This window comes from Caloenas nicobarica, chromosome 6, assembly GCF_036013445.1.
Source record: "Caloenas nicobarica isolate bCalNic1 chromosome 6, bCalNic1.hap1, whole genome shotgun sequence".
In the NCBI taxonomy this organism is placed as follows: Eukaryota; Metazoa; Chordata; class Aves; order Columbiformes; family Columbidae; genus Caloenas; species Caloenas nicobarica.
In genome coordinates this window covers 17192814-17214061 of record NC_088250.1, presented here as the reverse complement: position 1 = coordinate 17214061, position 21248 = coordinate 17192814, and the positions used below count along the sequence as shown (strand labels likewise).

At 37.9% G+C, this 21248-nt stretch overlaps 1 protein-coding gene across 2 annotated transcripts in view; it reads right to left on the bottom strand.

Moving 5' to 3' along the window:
- ZNF385B (zinc finger protein 385B) overlaps positions 1–21248 on the bottom strand; it is a 66904-nt gene that overhangs the window by 34219 nt on the left and 11437 nt on the right. Inside the window, exons 2-3 of one of the 2 annotated variants that reach the window (XM_065637423.1) lie at positions 21060–21105; positions 3315–3425 (exon numbers count right to left, since the gene is read on the bottom strand). In XM_065637423.1, coding sequence (XP_065493495.1) covers positions 3315–3425; positions 21060–21086 — 138 coding nt within the window. In that variant the 5' untranslated portion in view covers positions 21087–21105. The remainder of the gene's footprint in view (positions 1–3314; positions 3426–21059; positions 21106–21248) is intronic. The other variant, XM_065637422.1, reaches the window with a different exon arrangement.

The window sequence follows — 21248 nt, the reverse complement described above, 5'->3', positions numbered from 1 at the left end:
GGATAAATGGATTGGGCTAAAACTAGACTGAATATAGAGGTTGTACAAAGATATTTTCTTTATGCTGTACTTTACAAAATTGGTTTAAAAGTACAGGAGACTAGCAGATCCTGAAGAATTCAGTTAGGAAACACTGTTGAAAATATAACATGGTAGAAGAAAAATAGCATAATCCTAGCAAATTTATTTTTCAAAATACAGAAGGCATCACTTCAACATTAAATATGTTTACTCCCACATTGGAGACAACCTATTTTAAAATTTCCTTCCATCCCTGGTATCAGACTTTCTCTTCCTGCAGAGAGATGCAGATCCCCGTCTCTGAAGCTGCTGCCAGAACACTCTCACCAAAGCTAAACCTGCAGACATAGTAGCAGAAGAAAACAGAAACCTTTGCCATTTACTGTATTAATTCAGCAGGTGAGTGGACAACTATAAATTCACTAGTCTGAATTCTTTTGGTCTATTGATCCATACCAGCGAGTGTCCGCAGTGGGAAGAAAAGACTGCAGGCAAGGAAACCAATTTTCTTTTTCTCACAGATGAATATCAACTGGTCTGTATGTTACTTATGCAATAGATAAAGTACTACTAGAATCAGGTCAGAACCTTCAAACGTCATGCAACTGATAGGAGACCAAAAAAAAGAAAACTACTTAATAGCTTACTTCTGTCATTTTTATTTAATTTGCTTGCATAATTTAAGTCAAAGGAAGTTCAAAGAAGCAAAATGCCCACCAACAAGAATGAGCATGCCAGCCTTATAGAGCTAGAACTGCAAGTGTGAATTGGCTGCACTAAAGACCTCATTCTGCAATGTGCTACACTCAAGGTTTTAATGCAGATTATCACAGTTTGATGCCACCCAAAAGGCTCTCAATACATTCTTAGGTTGTTACATAGTGGAAAAGATTCACTGAAAGATTCAACAGTTACAAGGTTCACAAATATCTGATTCCCTTGTCCCCAGTCTGCAAAACCAGGGTGGATTATAATGACCATTCCATCCCTTAAGCATAATTCACATTATAAAGGGACCAAAAAGAAAAACACAAGCAAAGAGTCCAGATTTTTATTTCTTTGAAGGAGCTTTTAACAAGCTAAGAAAGTTCTATAAGAGTCTGCAGAGCTTAGTTGAAAGGCCATCAGCATTACCTCAGTGAAATTATAACAATGCAGATTGGGGGGGGAAGGAGGGGGTGAGAATAATATAATAAAATCTGAATAAAATAAGATCTCACTCTCTCAGGGAAAAAAAAAAAAGGCAACACACACTCAGATAAATAACTCCTAAGGTCAAAATACTGAACCTGAAGGAAAGATTTAAAATCTTATGTAAGCTTCCCAGGAGAAGTTGAATAATCTGATGAAAGGCTAGACAGCTTTTAAAATAGAAATGCTATACTATGAAAACTTGTTCTCCAAATATTCTATATGCTGTGGTTAGGAAATATTTGTGAAACTTAAATTTATATTTAAGTATTTTCTGGTCTTAATAACACTACTAGAATCTCAGCACATTCTAAAATCAAATTTCCAGGTTGTTTGTGAATGTCCTGGTAAAGCAAACTGCTGTAGAAAGTAGGGAACTCCATTTTATCACTAACAGCAGCACAGTCTTGATACTTCATCCCTTCTTACAACCACCCATTACAGAAGGATGATGACATTTTCTAGTAACTAGAACTGAGCATATTGATCACATTTCGAAAGAAAGGAGCATGACACTGAATGAATACACCCGCCGCAGAGGAAGAAAGAAGGCTATAATCTGTCACGCTTTTGTGATGCCACTATGGAAAGCAGAATGCGATATGCACTCATTGTTCTACTTTGTAAGTGTAGACAGGAAAAATTGCTTGGTTGGCAGATGTATAAAATGATATAATATTTCAGCTTTTTGTTTGTTTGTTTTGAGCCACCAAGTTGTGATTCATTCCGTCTGCCTGAAGAGCTGTTTGTCCACCTGAATGTCAGTGCAGACAAAGTGAGTGACTCCATGGAGCTCAGGAAAATTTTTAAAAACTTTATTGGTTCCTTGTTTTAATCAGTAAAAGTAGGTGTCTGAACTGAGTATCAGAGGAGAGAGATTTTTTTGACCTTAAATCTGAACGTTAAAGAGGAAAGACACGTGGACTACATTTTAAATAATAACTTTTGAAATTGGTTGACTAAGTAGATATTGCCACTTCAAAGAAAGTTTATAAGCTCGTCAAAAGAGGACAGATTTATAAATCAATTTGAAGGTAAGATAGCACTGCTTCAAAATCCTTACCAGCCTAGATGAGAAAGCCAAACTGAGGAAACCACTTTACAGGACACTTTTCAAAGTGGAATGGTAGGGGCAGAGAAAAATTAGAGTAATAGTTATGGTTCCTTTATGGCAAATCTCTAGCAGTACCAAGTACACGAAGGCTTTGAGGAGGTGCCTGCAAACTATTTCTTAGGCTGAAATTATAACAGCAAAATATGTAATATAAGCAAGACACTTAAGGAATTGTTCTTATGCTTGAGATCAACAAAAAATCTGAGACTTTTGGGTTTTTTTTATTAGCTTACTGACATTAATAAGCAGTCTCTAAGAACAAATACATATTTTTAAAGTGTCAAAGGTCATAATTTTCTTGGACATGGTTTTCTTGAATTTTTTAATTTTCAAGATACTCAGAAAAAACATTAATTTAATATCTATTTTAAACATATCAGTCAATGTACGCTTTTGTAATGCATTCTTTTGAAATGAATGAAAGAAAACAGTTTCCTTGAACTTTATTGTCCTCAAAAAGACAACTAGAAGTAAATGTTCATATTTATTAAAAATGAAAGTTACTGGAAGAGTGACTTTATTAAGAAATTGGAAGACATTATCAGCAAGGATGTAGGAACAACAGGAAAAAGATATTTCTTCTGAAACAGGAGTGGGTGTGACATGAAGAGCTCACAGGGAAGCTCTTCTGCCTGCTCCCCCTCCTTTTAAAAACCAAACCAAACCAACAAAACCCAGACCAAAACAAACCCCCAAACATTTCTTTTTGCAGTACCTCTTGAAAGTTACCGGTCTGTCAAATGGGATGCCGTCAGTGAATGTGGCATTGAATATCGTACCAGACCCATTCAAGAAAAAACCAAACAGCAATGTACCTCTATAAACTTCCACCTATGAGTGGACAAAGTATCAACCCAGCAGGCTAGAGCAGGAGGTAGGCAGAACTGGAATGATTTTTTGGGGAGAAAGAGGCTTAGATTAATTAGACCGAAAGTGCCAAAAAAAAAAAGAAAAACAAAAAAATGGAATAAAAATTGCCAATACTCACATCAGAGTTAAAGCGAAGCTGGCAGACATTACAGGAAATGACTTGTTTCTTCTTTGGGGGAATGGACACTCCAAATGTATGGTTTATGACTGCTTTTTGCACAGGATCCATCTGGAGAACAAACAATAATCAGTTTACAACTTTTCAAGGCAATATACAGTACAGAAAAAAATAAAAATAACACTTTCTGCTGGAAGCTTTCTCTTTTATTTTCTTTACTTTTTTGAGATAAACAGGAAGAAATCAAATTTCAGCCCTCATAATAATTCAATTTAACACAGGTTAGGGAATTGGAAGCATCCCAGAACTTATGAAGATAAGGCAGCTCCATTGTTGCTGCCATCCCCAGGCTACCAAATAGTTTCTCCCACAACTCTGCACATCCTCAGTGCTCGAGGGCCCCACGATCACATCTGAATTGCAAAGAGCCTCCCGAAAGCCTTCCCTGATCACCTGCTGATCCAACAGATGCGTCGCAAGAAACTACTTTTGTGCCCTAACAAATCACTGTCATTTATCTCTACTTGTTTTTCTGCTCAGTGGTAGATATTAATATTAGCACTTAGTTGGAAAATATTCATTCCTGAAGACATCTTTGTGAGAGGAGGTCCTTTGCAGGCTCCATTAGAAAAATCACTTGCTGGGAAAAAAGGCCACAATCGCCAAACATTGCCATGCAAAACTGATGAGTGACAAAGCCCATGGGAAACCTGAAGTTCAGAGGAACACACAGGGAGTGTTTGCACCAGCAAATGGTATAGAAGTTACCAAGCTTTAGAAAACACTGTGACACCGTGAAAAAACTGAGGTAAGTGAAGCACTGAATATATTAATCCTAAATTTGACATTTTCCAGGACTGGCAATTGATTCCATCTTTTCTAAATACCAGAAGTCCTGTTGCTCACCAGTTTAGAATATCCTCAAGATCACAGAGAGCTCTGTTGTTAACACTGCAGGAGCTGGGAAATGGCATAAGATGTTAAGGAAAGAGAATTTATAACTGCTACTGCATCAAGGCCTCAATTAAGCACAACATATAATTTTTCCTGATGTGGTATGGATACAGCTGAAAATTAATTTCTTGACTCAAAAAGATTTAGTCATATTTTTCTAATCCATATAAAACAAAATATCTGCTCTGATCTCACAGCTGACCCTGATCTGAGCAGAAGGTTGGACCAGATGACCTTCGAGGTCCCTTTCAAACCACATTATCCTATGACCATCTATGCACACGTGGTCCTCCATCCCTACTTTAGATGAGAAATGGATTCTGAAGAGGAGAGGTCAAAAAATGGCAGTCTACTAGAAAAGTGCTCATTTCCCAACCTTGTTTTTAAACTAGCACAAAAGAAAGTAGTTAAATTTGTTACAAAATTATATTTTTCTGAAGCTTGCTTTGCAGTCACAGGTTTTTTTTTTTTCCTTTACAATACTATTTGAAGAAACCAAACCTGGGTGTTTAATCTTGGATGGTACACATCGCATATTTGATATTAAGCTGACTTAGAAAAGGAGGAGAGAAAAGTTGAAGTGGTTGATTTGTTAAAGAGTTGTATCAGTAAACCAGATGCTTCCAGGCTTTCTAAACATGAAGATAAAGACTGTAATTTTCCCTTAGTACACCTTTCAGCTTCCAGAGAAGCCTGTACTAATTGGTATTTTCTCCACATATATGCACGTGCACAAATACACAAATTCAAGGAAAACATGTTGCATCATATCTGCCTAAGAAGACATTGTCTGATAATCTATTAGCTAACATTAAACACTTAGCTTTTTCTTGACTATGGCTACATAAGTTTATTGCTACATTCCTTTTAAACCAAATGTGTAGTTTTGCAAATGTCATTGCTAACAAATTTTCTGGAGAGATAATTTTAATCAACTTTTGCCATTAAATGCTGTATTTCATTGCCATAAGGGTGCCGTATTAAGACACTTACAAAAGTAAAAACGCCTTGTCTAGAATGAACTACTGAATTATTGAATAACACTACAGTGTTGTTACCATGAATGTGATAAAGTCTAAAAGAACCTTAAAATAAATACCCTTATTTTCTGATGTCTAGAATCTGACACCAGTCCGAAGTTTAAAAGCTTAAAATATATCAAAAACCCGCCCCCGTTTCTGACTTGTACCATTTATTGCATTACCCTGCATAATATATCACAATTATACATGCAGATTCAAAGTTTTTTGAACATCCATTTTATAATACAGTATATATTAAAAGATTGCTGTATCATTAGGGAATAGTTTGTTTTGTTTTTTAATGACAAATACGTTTTGCTTTTCAACTTAACTACTAGTTGTTAGATCAGGTAATATAGAATAAAAGACTAATGCTGAAAAGTACCTCAACCATTTGAAGTGTCTGAGATCGGTGAAAAGAAATAGCAAAAACACCCACTAGCGTCTGCAGTCCCGTTTAACAAAAGAAAAAGGCAAGAAGCAGCAGTGATCAATGACTCCTCTGTGCATTCCAGATAACAATCCACAGCGCTCGCATTAGGCAACACAGTTCAAAACTGTGCAATGCCGGCTATGCACAAAGTCCCAGTTTCAGACAAATGTAGCAGCATGAGGACAAACTCTCACAAATAAAACAGCTCACGCTGCCTCCAGAAGGTATCACTTGGGTTCCCCAGGGGAACGGGTAATGATCCTTCCCAAGCCAGAGCCCCGCATGTAGTCTGGTCACAATTAGAACTCAAGAAGTGCAACATTAACAATTAATAGCTTGTAAATATATCAGAAACTGGGGTGGATTACAGCATGCTGGAAAAATAAAGTAGCGTCTCTCTGTTAGAAGATTAATGCTGCAGGGTAAACCGACCTCAGATCACCACACAGAATTATTCTCTTCAGTGCACAGAGGGAGTGAGTAAGAAAGAGGGAGAGGGTAATTTGTTGAGGTATACATCAGGAAATGATGCAGCACAATTTTCCCAGTGGGGACCAACAGTATTTAAAAAACAGTTCTATAAACCAAAATAATAACAGAAGCTAACAGTTATGACAAATGCAAATAAAAATCTGTACTACAGTGTTTATGCTACAGGAGGAACTAATGAAGCAATTCACATTGCTCTGATAGCCATAACTAAGTTTAACAACCTTTTAGTCTTGTTATTAAAACAACTGAAATAGGAGAAAAGGTTAAACTTAAAAAAAGTATTTCCCACAAACTTGAAGATACTATCTTTTTGCAATGAATCTCCTTAAAACTACCTAAACTATCAAAGTGAGCAAGGATTAACAGAATCCAGACAGGTTTCAGCAGTAATCTACTACTACTTCTTCCATTTCCAGATTTGAGAACATGCAAACATGAGAAATAGTCTACAACCACTGAAACTGGCAACAATGACCTTCAAAACACTTAAAAAATGCAAATGTATCAACAATCCAAAAGCACAGAAGAATGACTAAACTCTAGTAAAGCTCCATCTATCCTATTATTTTATCCCCCAGAACAATCATATGTAGTTAGCAAGAGAATAACAGGAGCGGCACAAACATACACTATATTTTCCTCGACTATTTCCACAGGATGCACATACTTTTCCAACAAAAATTTTCCAGAGCCAAGTGTTTTCTGTTTGTTTGGTAAACCCCTGTGACTTTCTCTTGCATAGTCACCCCTTGAACTGATGTAAAACACTCTTTGCATTGAGTTCCAATGCTACAATCCACTGTGTCAAGAAACCATTTTTTTTGTTTAAATGTAGCTCCATGCAACTCAAATTTTGTAAGACCTGTACCACATCCCAAGCTATCTGTGTTGCTCAGCCATTCTGTGCATGGAAACTACTCCATTCCTTTGAGCATCCTTGTTGCCCTTCGCTGTTCTATCACAATCTAACAAATCCAATCAAATATTTTGAACACATGGGCAGGAACCATATACAATACTCAGGGTGGATCAGTACTGAAATCTCAGCTTATGTTTTCATGGCATCACTATTATAAACCCGAGATCTCACTCCCAAGTGTTAATGGGTCAATTCATAGCATGTTACTTTCTAACTAAAGTTTTCCTTGTGTGTGTATCACTTCACATTTACTTAGGCAGAACTTTACCAACCGTTTATTGTCTGGCTTCTCAGTCTCATTAAGGTCTTTCACAATGTTTTGGTATTTCTTGTCCTCACTACCTTGGAGAACTTTATTAGCAAACTTCCTCAGCTCACCTCGCAAGTTTCTTTATGGCATGCAAGAAGCCTCTTATGCCTGTTTAGTTTTCTTAAAAATCTTTGCCTAGGGTTTTTCTGAAGACCCTTTTGGTAATTCAAAATATATCAACCCTCATTCACATGTTTGTTGACCTCTACAAACAGGTTTGTAAAGAAGGATTTATCTTTAAAAAGGAATTAGGCTGGCACTTTACAGTCATTTTACAGTATGAGATGTCTTTTTATACTTTTCTTATTGAGGTTTCTATTGATTTGTCTGGCAAAAAAATGCCACCCAAAAGCTTACGTTCCCCATGGAATGCGTTTTAAAAGCCTGCATCACATTTGCCATCTTTCAGTCCTCAGGTACAAAAGCAGTTTTATATCAGCTGTTACACATTACCTCAGTAATTCAACAATTTCACCCTTGAATTCTCTTATAATTCTTGCTACCAGAAACTCTCCCTGCCCTGCTGTATGTCATGGTACCACAAATTCTTCTGGTGCCTTCTGTGAACTGAACCAGACTACTAAGAGACATCAAAGTAGGCACAGGAAGGAGGAAAAAAAATGAGCAAGAGCATCAGAAGAACTCTTTCAGCGAAACCAAAGTTCTGGTTATCTTAAAAGATCTCTTTACACATAGAAGACAGTACAAACACCAATTTGTGACCTCGGAAATAAATTACATTGATCCTGTAACGAGGTAAATTGCTGCAAAAAGAAAGGTTATGTATAATTTCTAAGCCTTTTGTTTAAACAGAGTGACACTACCTTGCAAGAAAAGCTGCTTTTTGTGATGTTGGAAATCCAGAATGTATTCGTTTTTGCTCAGGTGTCATCTTCAGTTTGCAAGTTTGGATAAACCCAGATGCTTATCTGAGTTGAAGTTTTTGGTGCTTGCCTAGTACACAGGGCAAAATTGCTAGTCACACACCTGTGCTAGTGATAGTGCACTGATTGGTATTTGCCATTTCTACCTAATGACCTAAATTCTAAGTTTTCATTCTCTTCCTTATCTGCTTAGCTATTGAAGCATGCTAAGCAAGTGTCATACATGCTATTGCTAGCACTCCAACAAAAACCTATAACCAAAAGCTCTGTCTTCACATAACAGCAGCATAGCCTTAAGTCTGAGTGAGGTTTAAAATTGTGACTGGAAGTTTATGCCCTCAGTTCAGTTACCTCTCATCATGATGAAATTCTTGGGTCCAATCTAGAGTTGTCTGTTAGAGAAGCATTTGTAAACAGAATATTAGTAAGTGGGTATAAGAGATTTAACTGAGTATCACTTAACCACTGGGCATTAAGAAGCTTCTGAAAAAAACACCAAGAGTGGCCCTATGGCATACTCTGTTGTTTTACTCTGATAAAACAAATTTTAAGCTATATGCGGAACAAACTGATAAGATAATCTAATGTTTCCCTCTGGCAATCAAAGGAAGAAAACAGTGGTATATATAAATTACCAATGAAGGAGCAGCATCTAAAATTAAGTTCTGGAATTTTTTTATACCACTGGACAACACTCCTTATTTGTGTGCTATTATTATTATTATGTAAATAGGCAAACAGCAACAAACATCCTGTAGATCAGATCATTTCAACGTCCTTCTAGATAGCAAGGCCTACCCGAACTCCTCCTGTGTTTGAGCTGCAGGTGTCCGGCAAGTCGAGCAAACTGCCACTGTGGAGAATGACCATACGCTGAAGCTTATAAATTCTGCCCCATATACACAGCCTCCTACCATAATTGTACATAGTATGATGACTAATAGAGTGTCAGAAGTGAATACACATACTTGATAGAGCACATATTTGAAATGTGCAGCATAAAATCAGAAATATTAACATTGTGATGCAATATGTGGCACACATGGCCAACACAAACTAGCAACAATCTGTTCTCTCTGTGTTTGTGCTGCTTTTGTCCCAACAGGTAGTATATTTCTCATTTGTCTAATGCTAAGTATAATCTAATGTTCAAGTCAATGCTATACTGTTATACATTTCCTTGACAATTTTGCGTCACCAGGAACACATGAGTCAGCTCTACTGATGGAGCTCTACCTGAAAGTAGGTTGTAGCGAGGTGTCAGTCTCTTTCCCCAGCTAACAAGCAATAGGACAAGAGGAAATGGACTTGACTTGCACCAGGGGAAGTTTAGATTGGATATTAGGAAGAATTTATTCATGGAAAGGGTTGTCAGGCATTGGAACAGGCTGCCCAGGGAAGTGGTTGAGTCACCATCCCTGGAGGTATGTGTAGATGTGGTGCTTAGGGACATGCTTTAGTGGCAGACTTGACAGTGCTAGGTTAACAGTTAGACTAAATGATCTTAAAGGTCTTTTCAAACCTAAATGAATCTATGATATGCACAACTTCATTTTCTTGTGGGAATGACATCAATGCTCCCCGCGTCCTGGCTCTCCTTGATCTCAGAGAGCATGTCCCCACAGACCTGTATTTCTGCACGGTCAGCCTGCAGTTCTCTAAACATCACCTCCCCACACCTCTCTGTCTGTGCTCTTCACAACATTTTGGGATTTGAATAAACCAGGCAGATGTAAATGGCCAATAACTAAGCCAGGGTAGGGCTTCTGTCAGATTCCTAGCAGCTGATTCAGCTACTTATGCAAATGTTTAGTTAGAACAGAAAGAATAATTAATTTACAACATTATAGGTTGTGGGTTTTTTTACCATAATCCTGTGGTCTTAGGGTTGCTTTAATCACATTTTGTTGCTTAACAGGGTCTCTTAATGTAATTACAGATACCACATTTGCGTAGAGCATGAAATCTGGATCTCATTGAAATCAAACCCAATCTCACTCAGGTTGCAACGATTCCATGATTTTTTTTCTTTTTAAAATTCTAAGTAGACATCTTTCCCCAAATACAGAAATACATAAGCAGCCACTAAGAAAGAAGTCAGACCACAGGGACTATCATTTCCCTTCCCTTCCACATGGTCCCCAAAATGCAATAACAACATTGTACTCTGAGGACAAACCTCTCAGAATGTAACTTTCACTGTGTTTGTCTCTCCTCATCTTGATCAATTTGACAGCAAGCTCCAGCCTCCCTAGGGAAAGCAGGGGCTGCGATATCTGTGACTTCCACACTACTACTACTAGTCAGTGAAATTAGTCTGGAGACATTTTAAAACAACACAAAATTATTGCTGTAATTCACTTGCTAACAGGCGATATACTACAGCTGTCCATGAAATGTGGTTGAAAAAACAATGCGTGGTTGAAAAGTAAAAAAGTAAAGAGAAACCTTTGGAGTTTACGCTGCTTCTTCATTTTTAGTAAAAGACAACTAGAAGGGCACCCAGAGCTGGGAACAACTTCTTATATCTTAAAAGAGGTGAAAAATTCAGCTTCCTCATTTTCCTTCTAGAGATTAAGGTTCAGATAATTTTATTTTTGTAAATTTCACATTATTTCTGTGAACAGAGTTGCAGGGCTGGAGTCCTAGACTTCGAAGACCAATTTTCTGTCTCTGGCCACTAGCAGTTAGGTTTCCCTCCCTACTTTCTTATGTCTAGTCCCACAGCATAATGCAGAGCCACTCAGTGTCCTACCCTCGCGCATTTTCCCCCTTTAAAGTACAGCTTGAATGGAAAAATTAAAAAGGGGATGATTCTCTCTGCATGCCTGTATTCACAATCACACAGAATACTGAAAGTCTGCAACAATCCGCAGATTTGTTTTATGCCAGAAGGAACTATTACATCTGATTTCCCAAAAAATGCATGACAGTTTCATTCACTGCAGAGTTTTGGCACTTCCTATTATGAAGTCTGATAAATTGTGGTCAACCAGAGCCTAAATTTGGGGGAAAAAATGTCAGCAGCTTGATTTAAAAGTTTCCAACCAAGACAAATTTACATCACTGGGGAAGCAATGCTTACTGTGTTTATTACAAACCACTTAATCCAGTTGTGCTTCACTACTAATCTCAGATACCTTCAGAACGTGTAGGCACTTTTACACTGCAATCAGATCAGCTCTTAACCAATTAAGTTCCTTAAGACTCGCACTATAAAAGCCTTGATTCATTTGGTAAGTTTTCTCTGACTCCTTTTCAGATTTTCAATATGCCATTGAAACACAGGTGCTAAAAGTTAGAAAAATGTTCTCAAATATACTCTTTACCTACTTAATTACGTATTCTTTTGTTTTAACAAGAAATACATTCATCTTCTTGCCTCAGCCTCAACTTGGGAAGCACAGCCCTAAATCTTTACTGATGTGTCCATTTATCCATCTTGTGTGCTAGCACAAATAATTTCACCATCACACGTTCTCCGCTGTCTTAGGATGTGTTCTGACCCAGCCTGGGAGACGGAGCTGGTCGAAACAGCATCAAACTGGGAATTTTATGTTGAAGTAGAGACTGCTTTCAGTAGGGTTTTCACTTAGAAAGTCTAATTTGCAAGACTTTGTCAGACCAAGCTCAGGAGGCCAAGGATGATTCCCAGCCTTCTCAGTAGAATTTTGTTACACCTAAACTAGTCCAAAAGAATAGTTTAGACCAACATAAGCAAAACAAAACACATTCTACATGGTCCAATTGCAATAAAATCAGGGATTTTCTAATATTTTCTCTTTGGTCCTCCTTTATCTTTGCACTTCTCTGGCTTAAACCCAGAAATTCAGGTATTAAAAAAAAAAAAAAAAAAAACAACGGATAAATAACTCTAATCTCTTCCTACCCCACTTTTCCGCCTATACAATGTGATATGATTAAGTACAGAGAGCAAAGGAGAATTGGGAAAACACTTCTGAATTCTTTTTTAGTATTATTTTTTTAGTGCTGGGAATACTTCCTCGACCCTTCTTTCCCTTCAGAGATGGATATAGTTATTGCATGTTAAAAATAATCTCTGGTTTAGAAAACTGTAATCAGGAGAGCCTTAGAAAGAGTGTTCTAAAAATTAAATACCACTGCTGTTTCAGAAATTATTGTGTAAAAAAAAAATATTAAAATTTAATATTTGAAGGAAGGAAGACTTAACCCAAAGAAACAAAGAATTGGTGAGACACTACAGAAAAAAAAATAATCTGGTCTCAGTTTTTTAGAAGGCTTATTCTCACATGAGGATATAAATACATAAAAGGATTGTGTTTGTAATGTGAACACCAACAACATATTTAACCCTTATGGTAGAAAAATGTCAAATTTTCTGCTCCAGACCAAGGTTGGATATTTCTGTAGGTGAAATAAAGAAACAGAAAGCTGCTTAAAATGTTTTGGGATAGAAGAGAATTCAGCCCCCAAACAGATGGAGAGAAAGGAAAAAAGCAGGGATCTGAGGTTTAATGCTTTTGCCTTTTTTTTTTTTTTTTGATACTAAACTACACCAGCTTTAAGTAACCAGCAGCTTTGTTTTTAATCCATCCAGATTACTCCTCTACCATAGGACAAGACTTTATATCTGTAAGATGAACTTTCAAGATCGTGACAGACCAAACCTGAGAAAAAGAACAAAGTACAAGCCCAATGGTTAAACAACTATTCAAGATATATGACTATTTCCTTTCACTTTGTGGCTCTGCTGTCTCACAAGTTTAACTGTACATGAGTCACTTCACCTGAGTCTTATATTATTCATATGTAAAATTGCAATAAAAATATTTGCAATCTCACAAAAAGGCTGAAAGGTCTAAATAACATGTTTACAACTCTTCAAAATCATCTGCTGGAAGTTGTTATATAACTGCTATTTATTATTAAGGCTGCTGTTATTCAGAACACTCTTCTGTGTTCAACTAAACAAAAAACCACTACCAAAACCATCTTACCTCCAGATCCGGCAAAAAATAAAAACAGACTACAGTTTGAGACTTGCTGAAAATCAAACCAATAGCACACTGGGAGAGCAAAGCTATTCTTGTTACACTACCTATTTCCATCTGACAGTAAAATAATGTGAATAGGCAAAATAATATGAAAATTGTCTTTCAGTGGAATCCTGCCAAAAGATTCAAGCCTAGGAGTCTGGAGTCAGAAAAGCAGTTTAGATAACATGCGGGGTGAAGAAGATTATTGATTTTTGCTTTCATCTTCGAGATGATCCTTAGGTAGGACTCTTTTCTTCTAAAGAGTCTGCTCTAAGTTTTGCTGCCAGTTTTTTTGCTCCCAGCCTCCCACACAACACCAACAGCACAAACTCGAATGGTGTGCCTTTGGGTAGATTTGAATTTCCCCCTCAGTTCTGAACTGTGCAAAGAGAGGCTAGGATGAAATTCACGTTCTTAATTCTATGAACAGGAGAGAATAAAGATACAGGAAGCCTGGTCTTCTGAAATGAATTAATATTACCTTTCACTTACCAAATAAAAATTCTAAAAATAGAATTGATTATACATGTATAAAATGTCTGAATAAAAATGAGAAGCAAATCAGAACTGAGAATTGCATAAGTATGCTAGCTGACAGCTGTCATCTATTCTTCATAGTAAGGAAATTATAGACTTTCTTCATTTAAAAATCAATAATTATGTTTCCAGTTTGGGTTTTGGTATTTTTTGGTTGTTTTTTGGTTGTTTTTGTTTGTTTGTTTGGTTTGGTTTTAATTGGTAGAACACAATACACTTTTGATTAAAAAGCGCTGTATTTAAATACAAATCTTTAAAGGAACATTCCACTTCTAATTAAACCTGTCCTGAAAATTAATGTAGAATCAAAGTCTGGTGTGTGTGTGGGTTTGTTTTATTTTTTTTTCCTGTGTATATGTTTGTGGGGGTTTTTTTCTTTAAATCTAAGTGAATGACACAAAGCAAGGTAGAAACCTGTCTCTTATACGAAATACATGAGCAAGAAATGTGATCCTGTTTCCTTACTGTTAACTTGTGGGGGTATCTGAAGTTCATGGTATCTCTGCCGTGAGACCAGACAGATTGAATACAGAGAAGATCAGTTCAAAAGGCACAGATTTGCAAATCACCCTTGCTTTGGTAGTTGAAATGAGCTGGGCAGTGCTTCGGACCTCTGTATCATTGGTTTTCAGGCATGCTGCAGACAGATTTCACACTAAGATTTTAAATTGCCATACCGTACTTTTAAATTGTCATATAATTGACAGTGCCTAGATTAAAAGACCACTTGCTACATCCACATTCGAAAAGAAAGAATACAATAAGAATTAATACTTAGCTACATTCTTATAATTTATTATTTAATAATTATTGCAGTAATTCTTAGTTTCTTAGGGAAAAATGCGATGAAGGTCTAAGGGAGGGCAGGAAAGCCAGTCACATACAGTCAGGATGCTGCAAAAGCAGCTGCTTCTGTGTTCATCAGACACATGGAGAATTTAGATTTCTCTAAAGGTGCTCTAGAATTTTGCTTAAGACAAGACTTACAATTAGATACTACCAAAACCTTTATAAGCACAGTGGTGCAACACATGTGCCCTGTGTCTTAAACTACAATTTTGCTCTGAGAGGACACCTTTTCCTCACAGTCTATTTGCAAAGCATCCTTCAATGGTCTAATGCCTAAAATATTTATGGCTAACAACCTTCTCCTTTTAACCAGCTTCCTTGTGTCATGAACATTTTACCGATTTGACAAGAAAGCAATTCAATGAAGATAAAGGCTTCTTAGCTTTTTCCTGTGCTGACCAGCAAAAGAAATAAATACTGTCAAAGTGTTAGAGACACCAGCTCCAAGCTTTCTGTAAAGGCAGAGATGAAACATGTAGTCAAGGAACAGATTTTCTGAAGGACTCAGCAAATGGTAGGATTTGTATGCAGAAACTGTATTTCTTTACAGAATTAGCTGATGACCTACTTGTAGGCACAACAATGGAATTTAGGAACCATTTCTCAAAAACCACCCCACGGACGCCGAGTTCCCGTAAAGTGGCAGGGAAAGGCTACTGGAGCTGGTGATTACTGTTTCTCAGCAGTGCTTGTCATTGCATTTTCTCCTTAGAGAAATGGTTTCCTATCTGCCTGCTGATCTGGGTACTGAGAGGAGGAAGCTTATCCGTCTCATTCCTGTTAACGAAAATACAAAGTAACAGGAAACTTTACACAATAATTAAGGTTTGAAGAGATTCTTCATTAAATCCAGTCTGTATTATTTTACTTAAGATTTTTTTTCTGTGAGAATAATATGTATTAAAGACTAGAAACAAGGCAGAAAAGTACTTATTTAGGCTCATCTATTTAACAAAGAGTTGCTCTTTGAAGAGGTTCCTGACAGGAACTACAGAACCTGCATCTTTATGTTAAAAAAACCACAAACTGTAAAAGCTGTCAAAGACTGATTGACAGCTCCCTGCTTTTGGCAGCATTTTTTTTTTTTCATATCTAACTCTGTGTCTCTCACCAGGTGTTTGCTTCAAGCTCAATCTTTTTGGAAAGTTTCAGTTAAAATGGCTGAAGTATTTTGTGGGAAAAATATACCACCTTAAGTATTTTTCGGGGGTCTCCAAAAACTGCTACCACAGTTGAAAGAGGTTTCTGCTGGTTTGAATCAAAGCCATAGAAAGACCAGGAGGAATTCCTTGCTTGGTACAAAAAGCCTAAGGACACAAAGGAAAGGGACTACAGGTAACTGAAGAGTGGAAGATGTTGAGGGCAGAGGGGCTCTGCAGGCAGGTACTGTGAGAGAAGGGAGTCAGAGAGAAAGCAAAGATCAGCCACAGAGCAGAGGGCTGTGCTGCCAGAATTTGGGCTTTATTATGTGGTTCTTGAACCTCTGCTTCCCTGACCCATAAATATCTGGGAAAACACCTATTATTCCCTTTGTGAAAGGTAACAGGCTGATTCCTCATGTTGTAGTTTGGGTGATTCTGGCTATGACTTGGATAACATGAACTATTATATCCACAATAACTAAAAGTGAAATAGGAATGTTTTTAAGTGCTCAGCACAGGAATAGAAGCCACACCTGAAGTGCCTTTTGTGCCTGCGTGACTATAAAAAAGGATATAAAATGTCCGTAAGGAAAAATCTTGCCATTTCTTGATTAAAAAAAACAACAAAAAAACCCCAAACGAAATACCCAGCTATGCCACAAAACTCCTCTCCTTCTAAGTTGATTGCTCAAATCTCCTTTCTGTGCTGTTAGTTCGTGAGCGTGAAGTACAGCGCTCACAAAACTTCACCTGCTCTCTGGAGCTCAGTGTTTCCGAGGGAGAGGAGCAGAGCAGGTCCCTCCCCTCCCGCACTTCATGAAAGCGAAACGGGGAAATCAGAGCCCGTGGACAGACCATAAATAACGGGTTGGCAACAGCCAGTTGGCTGCATCTATAATTCGCTCCTCCTGTATATAATCCTGAGTCCCAGAGCATACTTTGGCACTGCAGCTGGGCGTTAAGTGGCTGAATCCAGACCCTGCTGAGGAACAGCGAGCTCCCGAGCCACTGTGCCAGAGGCAGAAGAGGCTCCTGGCGCAGAGGGGCGAGGGAAGCTGGGGATGCCAGTGCCCTGTGCTCCTGTCTGCAGACCTTAGCTTCTGCCTCGGCTAGTTACTGGGTCCTTCACATGAGAAGCAGATAGGTCATAAATAAAAATGAGGGACATAATTGAAAATGCAGAAGACGACAGAGCAAATTAGTCCCTCCCAGAAGTTGTCTTGGGGGTAAGCCAAGGATACTTAGTCCAGGCAGGGCTAGCGTTGGAGAAGAGACAGAGATTTCTGACTAAGTTACTAGTCAGGTCCTCTTTCCCTTCCTGTAGCCCATTCCAGCTGGCTCACCTTCACTGGCAGATGTAAAATACTTGTCCGCTTCGCAAGGAGACTGAGAGAACTTGAATATAAAGAATCGGCATAAACCTACTTGAAGAGAAATAGACACTGAAGCAGTAACTAGTCCACATTAACCCATATGTCCTATAAAATACGAAGGTATGAACCAACATTTAGAAACCAATCATGGGCTAGTTAGATGGAAAATATTTAACTAACATGAAAGCCATAAGAGATGCTATAATCTTTGATTACCCCTGAAGCCATTACAGATTCAGAAGGAAGCATATGAATTGCTGATTATTTTCTATGGTGATAGAATCTGAGAAGTTGCTGATAACTGCTTTTGTGCAGACTGACAGGTCCCTAGCCGTACCACCGTGATTAAATTTGAATTGCGTAGTGCTGCTCTCATTTCAGGACAAGGTAGAACACATTGGAGTTTTGAGACTTTTTTGAGGGGGAATATACATCCTCTGTAGGGAGTTGCAGACAGTGATCACTTGGTTTGCCTTGAAAGATAAATCCTGGCTTTAAGCCACTTTAGCGCATGCATCATGATAACCTTCCATAATGTGATCACAAAGTGTTCTTTCTTCATTCAGTCCACAAGATGGATGACACAAGAAAATGAATTAGGGAGGTGCAGAGAAAGAATGGTACAGAAGGTGAAAGCCAATGAGCATAAAATTCAAGTTTACTTTATATTAAACACACAATGGAGACCAAATTAAGATTACTGTGCCATCTTTGATTTCCATTGACTTTATGCACTTGACTTTGAAGGCTTACAGGTCATCAAATGTGATCAATATGCAAGATGTTACGTGCTAAGGAATCATAAAGTCTTTTTAGTGTGCTAAAAAAGGGCTCTACTTAAACAACACCTTTTTGTACAGCATCCGTTCTAAATTGGAGTTACCAATTTGGGAAGATCCTACAATGCTGTCTCTCATTCTGCTATAAACAAGAATACTTATGTAATACCAGCCGAGAATTTGATTCAAGCTATGTGCTTCAGACAGAAGGGCATGAGTAACTCAGCAAGAGCTTTTAGAACTTGATGCCAGGACAAACATGCTGTCACCTTTGGATCCACTGCTGCAGCACTTCTGAGAGAGGGTTTGTCCTTCTGTGCAGTAACTTGGTTTCAGGCAGTGACAGTCCGATCATGCCTGTCTTCGTCTGACAAAACTATCTGCTGGTGCTGTGAAAAGACCAGGAAAGAAGAGGGCACCTATTCTGCTATACCTCTCTGCTTGAAATCCTCGTTCTGCACTTAGAAGATCCCTTTCTGGCTGATTTGGTGGGGAAAAAAAAGCACTCTTGCTGAGGAATAAAGGCATGTATCCAAAGAGTTAGTGCAATCATTCCTCAATTAATTTTTCTGATATAATAAGCAAGTCCTAAGGAACAAAGGCAAATTCAATTGGGACGTGAATTGATAAGTACTATACAGGCGTCCACAGCATTTTTAGAAGTATTAGTGTTTTTAGAAGAAATAGAAGGGAGGAATTTTAAACTAAATCACAAGATTATGTCAGGAAAAGAAGATATATTTGGGGTAGGCATTTCTTTAAAGAAATCAGGGTCTGCTCAGTGCTTCATTTGAAAATACCTATGTGGAAAGAAGCAAGTGATCAGAACACTTCCAAAACCAAAATGGGAACACTGATGCTTCATCTGGAGCATCACAAATGTTTTCGGAATTGAAAACTGTCAAAGTTAACTATAAAGGAAAGGGTTTACCTCCGATTTTAAATATGTTTCCATAAATAAGAGAACGTCTTTTGGAAACGCTGTAGGAGGTGTTCCTTTAAACATGTTTGTAGATAAAATATTTTGCCTTGTTTTTCCTGCCCTAATAGTTACTGTTTCAAGCTACTAAGCTTGATACTTGACAGTTGATAACTTCTATTTTTTTCAGGCAACTGAAGTTAATTTAGAAACTACCTCCTGGCAAGGTTTAGAAAAATGTTTCTATATCTGACTGCCATTAAAAAGGAACAGGCGAATCAAAGAAGTTTTCCCTTGAGACCCCACTTCTTTTTGCGCCCTTCAGTGAACACATGCAAGCGTGAACAGCGGCCCTGGCACATGCTGCAGGGTCCCCTCAGTGCTACTGAAGGCAAAGAAATCAGGTGCCGCACACTGGAGGTTTCACTGCCTTGACAAGTCCTCTTGGGAGCAAAGCGTATAGAGCTCCTGATGGATCCGTAAGGCAAATGATGGGCTTTTTGGGGGAGAAGGGACAAAAAGCTCTTCTAATATTCTGTTCCTGCACTAGATGAAAAATTAGGGCACTTTAGATGAGGCATACATTATGGGTCAACTGGAATCAGCCTCTACTCACTCAAACTTTTCCCCTGGAAAAATGTTTTTTTTTTACAAACTTTAACATACTCCACCCGTCACTTTACAGTGAAAAGGAAAAAAAAAGTATTATATATGCACAAGCAAAAATCTACATTTGCAAAGATTTTGTTAATTTACAAAGAAATAAAGTGCATGACAGCTGGCGTTCACTTTGCCTGTCAGTAGATAACCATGAATGATTTAGTTTTCCAATGAACTTTAAAGTCCATTGTAAAAGACTGTTAGGGAAAAATCAATACCTGCAAGATAAATGGCAAAGTATGTGAATTTGAAATACAGCAGTACTGAACCACTGCTCCTCAAATAAGAGAGTTTAAACATGTGGTGCCTGGGATGCATAGCAGCATGATTTCATATCATGGTCAAGGATTCCAAGGGAGGAAGTAGATACTGAATCAACAATATTTGCCAATTACCCCAGGCCTCTCTTTTTTAACAAAATCCATAGAAGTTTGGAGAGGAATGACAGGTGAGAAGGATAAACACTCCAGGAATTAGGCAAACGGAATGTAACCCGGATAAAAGTAAGCTAGTATACACACGCAAAAACAGTCTAAATATCCAAATTAATTTGTCTCTCACAGCTACTGCAACTCAGAAATTCAATAATACCACCAGTAAGCAAATAATGTTGGTTGACTCTACAACTACAGCATCCCTAAATATAAAGTTCTTTGAGTCTTTATGTACAGTTCTGTGAAAAAGCTCACCTATAAAAACAGTGCACGTGGAAAGCAGACAAATCAATAACAAATAAAATTCTTGAATGTATTAGAAAGATATAGAAAATTAATATGAAAATATGAGAATGACACACTGCTTTCTTAAAATTGTATTGAGATTTGGTCCTGCACTTTAAACATACCCAGATTTTTCTTTAACCTTTTCTCTTTGCATACATACATGGGCACGCAAGCCCCTAATCTATACACACGCTCATTCCCACATCTGCCTCATAAACACACAATTGTCACATACATGCTTTGCAATCAATCAGTCATATTCGCTACTGTGTATAATGTGCATTGGGCTGCTCTCATTTGAAAGAAGTTGGCTGATACGTTACCTTATAACCACCCCAGAACTGTGTGCTGTAGCACAAGGCCTGTCAGCAAGATATTTGCAAGACATGAAAAAACAACAACCCCCCCCAAAACAACAACAAACAAACCACAACAAAAACAACCAAACAAAACCCCCCAAAACCAAACCAACCAACCAAACCAACCCATAGTAACAACCTCTTGCTGTTTTAACTTCAGACATAAGGTGAGTTTGCAAAACTCACACTTGGCTGTGATTTAGGTGATCACTGTGTGTCGGTGGTGACACTGCTCCCCTTTCCATCCCCCTGCAATTATGGTGACAAGTGCGATGCTGCACAGTTCAGGCCACCGTCACGTACAAACAGATCGTACTCATTGACTTGGCAGAAATAACCCAGGGCAGTTTCCTTTCTCTTGCTATTAACTTACTGTTTGCTGATTCATTACGTGCTGCATTACCTCCACACATGGAAACCTGAGTGGCAACATGCAAAATATTGACTTTGGTGTACTCAGTGCATTTAAGATAATAATTAATTAAACAAATGATAGACTGTGATAGCAAAAAAGCATTTTGATAACAATCAGAGCCATTTTCTGAGACATTACATAAGTGAG